Below are 7,349 nucleotides of genomic sequence, written 5' to 3'. Positions count from 1 at the left end.
GCGTGGTGAGCGTGGTGAGCGTGGTGGTGGTGAGCGTGGTGAGCGTGGTGAGCGTGGTGAGCGTGGTGAGGGTGAGCGTGGTGAGCGTGGTGAGCGTGGTGAGCGTGGTGAGCATGGTGAGCATGGTGAGCGTGGTGAGTGTGGTGAGGGTGGTGAGTGTGGTGAGTGTGGTGAGGGTGGTGAGTGTGGTGAGTGTGGTGGTGGTGAGTGTGGTGAGTGTGGTGAGTGTGGTGAGGGTGGTGAGTGTGGTGGGTGTGGTGGTGAGTGTGGTGAGTGTGGTGGTGAGTGTGGTGGTGAGTGTGGTGGTGAGTGTGGTGGTGAGTGTGGTGGTGAGTGTGGTGGTGAGTGTGGTGGTGAGTGTGGTGAGTGTGGTGAGGGTGGTGAGTGTGGTGAGTGTGGTGAGGGTGGTGGTGGTGAGGGTGGTGAGTGTGGTGGTGAGTGTGGTGAGTGTGGTGAGTGTGGTGAGGGTGGTGAGGGTGGTGAGTGTGGTGAGTGTGGTGGTGGTGAGTGTGGTGAGGGTGGTGAGTGTGGTGGTGAGTGTGGTGAGTGTGGTGGTGAGTGTGGTGAGTGTGGTGGTGAGTGTGGTGGTGAGTGTGGTGGTGAATGTGGTGGTGAATGTGGTGGTGAGTGTGGTGGTGAGTGTGGTGATGGTGAGTGTGGTGATGGTGAGTGTGGCGGTGGTGGGGAGTGTGGTGGTGGTGAGTGTGGTGGTGGTGGGGAGTGTGGTGTGGTGGTGGTGAGTGTGGTGATGGTGAGTGTGGTGGTGGTGGGGAGTGTGGTGGTGGTGAGGGTGGTGGTGGTGGTGAGTGTGGGGGTGGTGGTGGTGGGTGGGGTGGTGATAGTGATGGTGGTGATGGTGGTGATGGTGGTGGTGATGGTGGTGGTGGTGAGTGTGGTGGTGGTGGGGAGTGTGGTGGTGGTGAGGGTGGTGGTGGTGAGTGTGGTGGTGGTGGTGGCGAGTGTGGGGGTGGTGGTGGTGGTGGTGAGTGTGGTGGTGGTGGTGGTGGTGGTGAGTGTGGTGGTGGTGGTGGTGGTGAGTGTGGTGGTGATGGTGGTGATAGTGGTGGTGATAGTGATGGTGGTGGTGGTGGTGATGGTGGTGGTGATGGTGGTGGTGATAGTGATGGTGGTGGTGATGGTGGTGGTGATAGTGATGATGATGATGGTGGTGATGGTGATGGTGGTGGTGATAGTGATGGTGGTGGTGGTGATAGTGATGGTGGTGATGGTGATGGTGGTGATGGTGATGGTGGTGATGGTGGTGGTGGTGAGTGTGACGGTGGTGATAGTGATGATGGTGATGGTGGTGATGCTGCACCTTGCGGCCCTCATCAAACTCCGAGTCAGCCGCCAGCAGCGCCGTGTGTGGCAGCCGCAGCGCCGGGAAGCGCTTAGCGAGAACGGCGGAGACGAGAGACACGGAGAGAGACACCCCCTCCTCTAGCGCGTCGTAAACCTACACACACACACACCACACACACCACACACACACACACCACACACCACACACACCACACACCACACACACACACACACCACACACACCACACACACACACCACACACACACACCACACACACACACCACACACACACACCACACACACACACCACTTGTTTGTGTGCAGTTGTGCACAGTTGCAAGTGGTTGCCCGCAATCGCGTCGGTCGCAATCGGCCGCAATCGGTTGCGCGCGATCGCAATCGGTTGCGCGCGACCGCAATTGGTTGCGCGCGACCGCAATCGGCTGCAACCGGTTGCAATCGGCGAGCTCTCACCGCCAGGAGGAGGGAGAAGGCGCCGGCGTTGCCGGAGTCGCCGGCAGCGGCAAAGTTGAAGGCGCGAACGAGCGCCACTCCAGCGTCGTCCGTCGCGTCCACCGCATCCTCACCGCTCACCACGAACACCAAGCCCAGCCTGCAGCACACGCACACACACACGTGTACACACGTACACACACACACGTGTGCACACACACACGCACACACGTGTGCACACACACACACCTGTACACACACGTACACACGTACACACACACGCACGTACACACACATGCGTCCACCGCATCCTCACCGCTCACCACGAACACCAAGCCCAGCCTGCAGCACACGTGTACACACACGTACACACGTACACACACACGTGTACACACGTGCGCACACACACACACCTGTACACACACACACACACCTGTACACACACACACACACACCTGTACACACACACACACACCTGTACACACACACACACACACCTGTACACACACACACACACACCTGTACACACACACACACACCTGTACACACACACACACACACACCTGTACACACACACACACACACCTGTACACACACACACACACCTGTACACACACACACACACACCTGTACACACACACACACACCTGTACACACACACACACACACCTGTACACACACACACACACCTGTACACACACACACACACACCTGTACACACACACACACACCTGTACACACACACACACACACCTGTACACACACACACACACCTGTACACACACACACACACCTGTACACACACACACACACCTGTACACACACACACACACACCTGTACACACACACACACACCTGTACACACACACACACACCTGTACACACACACACACACACCTGTACACACACACACACCTGTACACACACACACACACCTGTACACACACACACACACCTGTACACACACACACACACACCTGTACACACACACACACACCTGTACACACACACACACACCTGTACACACACACACACACCTGTACACACACACACACACGCGTCCACCAACTCCTCACCGCTCACCACGAACACCAAGCCCAGCCTGCAACACACACACACGCGTACACACACACGCACGCACACACGTACACACACACGTACACACACACACACGTGTACACACACACACACGCACACACACGCACACACACACACACGCACACACGTACACACACACACACGTGTACACACACACACACGCACACACACGCACACACACACACACGCACACACGTGTACACACACACACACGCACACACACGCACACACACACACACGCACACACGTGTATACACACACACGCACGCACACACGTACACACACACACACGCACACACACGCACGCACACACGTACACACACACGTACACACACACACACGTGTACACACACACACACGCACACACACGCACACACACACACACGCACACACGTGTATACACACACACGCACGCACACACGTACACACACACGTACACACACACGTACACACACACACACGCACACACGTGTATACACACACACGCACGCACACACGTACACACACACGTACACACACACGTACACACACACACACGCACACACGTGTATACACACACACGCACGCACACACGTACACACACACGTACACACACACGTACACACACACACACGCACACACGTGTATACACACACACGCACGTACACACGTACACACACACGTACACACACACACACGTGTACACACACACACACACGCACACACGTGTATACACACGTACACACACACACGCACGTACACACATACACACGCACGTACACACGTGTACACACACACACACACGTGTACATACACACACACACACGTGTACATACACACACACACGTGTATACACACACACACAGTGTATACACACACACACACAGTGTATACACACACACACACACGCACACACGTGTATACACACACACACAAGTGTACACACACGTACGCACGCACACACGTGTACACACACGCACGCGCGCGTGTTGACGGCTCACCTGACGGGCACGTGGTTCTGGTAGAACATCTCGGCCAGCTTCAGCAGCTCCTTGGTGGCTTTGTCCAGCGGGTCCACCACCAGAACCTGCACGGGGCGACACGGGGTGACACGGGGCGACACGGGGCGACACGGGGCGACACGGGGCGACACGGGGCGACACGGGGCGACACGGGGCGACACGGGGCGACACGGGGCGACACGGGGCGACACGGGGCGACACGGGGCGACACGGGGCGACACGGGGCGACACGGGGCGACACGGGGCGACACGGGGCGACACGGGGCGACACGGGGCGACACGGGGCGACACGGGGCGACACGGGGCGACACGGGGCGACACGGGGCGACACGGGGCGACACGGGGCGACACGGGGCGACACGGGGCGACACGGGGCGACACGGGGCGACACGGGGCGACACGGGGCGACACGGGGCGACACGGGGCGACACGGGGCGACACGGGGCGACACGGGGCGACACGGGGCGACACGGGGCGACACGGGGCGACACGGGGCGACACGGGGCGACACGGGGCGACACGGGGCGACACGGGGGGGCGACACGGGGCGACACGGGGCGACACGGGGTGACACGGGGCGACACGGGGGGGCGACACGGGGCGACACGGGGTGACACGGGGAGACACGGGGCGACACGGGGCGACACGGGGCGACACGGGGTGACACGGGGCGACACGGGGCGACACGGGGCGACACGGGGCGACACGGGGCGACACGGGGCGACACGGGGCGACACGGGGCGACACGGGGCGACACGGGGCGACACGGGGGGGCGACACGGGGCGACACGGGGCGACACGGGGTGACACGGGGCGACACGGGGGGGCGACACGGGGCGACACGGGGTGACACGGGGAGACACGGGGCGACACGGGGCGACACGGGGCGACACGGGGTGACACGGGGCGACACGGGGGGGCGACACGGGGCGACACGGGGCGACACGGGGAGACACGGGGCGACACGGGGCGACACGGGGCGACACGGGGCGACACGGGGCGACACGGGGCGACACGGGGTGACACGGGGCGACACGGGGCGACACGGGGCGACACGGGGCGACACGGGGCGACACGGGGTGACACGGGGTGACACGGGGCGACACGGGGCGACACGGGGCGACACGGGGCGACACGGGGCGACACGGGGCGACACGGGGCGACACGGGGCGACACGGGGCGACACGGGGCGACACTGAACCCTGTGGGAGCCTTAGTCTGGCTCTGTGAGCCCCAGTGATTAACACTGAACCCTGTGGGAGCCTTAGTCTGGCTCTGTGAGCCCCAGTGATTAACACTGAACCCTGTGGGAGCCTTAGTCTGGCTCTGTGAGCCCCAATGATTAACACTGAACCCTGTGGGAGCCTTAGTCTGGCTCTGTGAGCCCCAGTGATTAACACTGAACCCTGTGGGAGCCTTAGTCTGGCTCTGTGAGCCCCAATGATTAACACTGAACCCTGTGGGAGCCTTAGTCTGGCTCTGTGAGCCTCAGTGATTAACACTGAACCCTGTGGGAGCCTTAGTCTGGCTCTGTGAGCCTCAGTGATTAACACTGAACCCTGTGGGAGCCTTAGTCTGGCTCTGTGAGCCTCAGTGATTAACACTGAACCCTGTGGGAGCCTTAGTCTGGCTCTGTGAGTCTCAGTGATTAACACTGAACCCTGTGGGAGCCTCAGTCTGGCTCTGTGAGTCTCAGTGATTAACACTGAACCCTGTGGGAGCCTTAGTCTGGCTCTGTGAGTCTCAGTGATTAACACTGAACCCTGTGGGAGCCTTAGTCTGGCTCTGTGAGTCTCAGTGATTAACACTGAACCCTGTGGGAGCCTTAGTCTGGCTCTGTGAGTCTCGGTGATTAACACTGAACCCTGTGGGAGCCTCAGTCTGGCTCTGTGAGTCTCAGTGATTAACACTGAACCCTGTGGGAGCCTTAGTCTGGCTCTGTGAGTCTCGGTGATTAACACTGAACCCTGTGGGAGCCTTAGTCTGGCTCTGTGAGTCTCAGTGATTAACACTGAACCCTGTGGGAGCCTTAGTCTGGCTCTGTGAGTCTCGGTGATTAACACTGAACCCTGTGGGAGCCTCAGTCTGGCTCTGTGAGTCTCAGTGATTAACACTGAACCCTGTGGGAGCCTTAGTCTGGCTCTGTGAGTCTCGGTGATTAACACTGAACCCTGTGGGAGCCTTAGTCTGGCTCTCTGAGTCTCGGTGATTAACACTGAACCCTGTGGGAGCCTTGGTCTGACTCTGTGAGTCTCAGTGATTAACACTGAACCCTGTGGGAGCCTTGGTCTGACTCTGTGAGTCTCAGTGATTAACACTGAACCCTGTGGGAGCCTTGGTCTGACTCTGTGAGTCTCAGTGATTAACACTGAACCCTGTGGGAGCCTTAGTCTGACTCTACCACCTCCCCTTCCACTCCACCCACCCACCCACACAACCACCCACACAACCATCCACCCAACCACCCATCCACCCACCCAACCACACACACACATCCACCTAACCACCCACCCAACCACCCAACCACGCCTCCACACACACAACCACCCACCCACAAAACAACCCAACCACCCACCCACCCAACCACCACCCACCCACCACCCACCCAACCACCTACCTCACCCACCCAACCACCCAACCACCCAACCACCCACCACCCCCCACCACCCCCCACACCCCCCACACCCCCCACCCCCCACCAGGCTGAAGAGATTCTTGCGGATCTGGCGCATGACCCCGGGGAAGGTAGGCCTCAGCAGCTCCTGCACGTTGCCTGGCCACGCCGCGTACAGCCCATCCCGCTCCACGTCGTTCACCCACTGGGGGGGGGGGCACGGGGGGGGGCACGGGGGGGGCACGGGGGGGGGCATGGGGGGGGCACGGGGGGGGCACGGGGGGGGCACGGGGGGGGCACGGGGGGGGCACGGGGGGGGGCACGGGGGGGGCACGGGGGGGGCACGGGGGGGGCACGGGGGGGGCACGGGGGGGGCACGGGGGGGGCACGGGGGGGGCACGGGGGGGGCACGGGGGGGGCACGGGGGGGGCACGGGGGGGGCACGGGGGGGGCACGGGGTGGGGGGGCACGGGGGGGGTCAACAAACCGGCCAGGCTCTGTGGCAGTGGAGTTGGTGGTAGTGGTGGTGGTGGTAGTGGTGGTGGTGGTGGTGGGAGTGGTGGCGGTAGTGGTGGTGGTAGTGGTAGTGGTGGTGGTGATAGTGGTGATAATGGTGGTAGTAGTGGTGGTGGTGATAGCGGTGGTAGTGGTGGTAGTAGTGGTAGCGGTAGTGGTGGTGGTGATGGTGATGGTAGTAGTGGTGGTGGTGGTAGTGGTAGTGGTGCTGATAGTGGTAGTAGTGGTGGTAGCTGTAGTAGTGGTGGTGGTGGTGGTGGTGATAGTGGTGGTGGTGGTGGTAGTGATAGTGGTAGTGGTGGTGATAGTGGTGGTGGTGGTGGTGGTAGTGATAGTGGTAGTGATGGTAGTAGTGGTGGTGGTA

The 7,349-nt window shown here is 61.0% G+C and overlaps 1 protein-coding gene across 1 annotated transcript in view; it reads right to left on the bottom strand.

Moving 5' to 3' along the window:
* LOC144955124 (UDP-glucose:glycoprotein glucosyltransferase 1-like) overlaps positions 1-7,349 on the bottom strand; it is a gene marked incomplete at its 3' end in the record, with an annotated part of 43,223 nt that overhangs the window by 13,593 nt on the left and 22,281 nt on the right. The window contains exons 7-10 of the mRNA XM_078885455.1: positions 6,555-6,674; positions 3,835-3,920; positions 1,778-1,916; positions 1,319-1,456 (exon numbers count right to left, since the gene is read on the bottom strand). Of these exons, the coding sequence (XP_078741581.1) occupies positions 1,319-1,456; positions 1,778-1,916; positions 3,835-3,920; positions 6,555-6,674 (483 nt within the window). The remainder of the gene's footprint in view (positions 1-1,318; positions 1,457-1,777; positions 1,917-3,834; positions 3,921-6,554; positions 6,675-7,349) is intronic.

This window comes from Lampetra fluviatilis, unplaced genomic scaffold (genome assembly GCF_964198595.1).
Source record: "Lampetra fluviatilis unplaced genomic scaffold, kcLamFluv1.1 SCAFFOLD_810, whole genome shotgun sequence".
In the NCBI taxonomy this organism is placed as follows: domain Eukaryota; kingdom Metazoa; phylum Chordata; class Hyperoartia; order Petromyzontiformes; family Petromyzontidae; genus Lampetra; species Lampetra fluviatilis.
The sequence above is the reverse complement of the archived record's forward strand: the minus strand, read 5'-3'. Positions and strand labels throughout refer to the sequence as shown.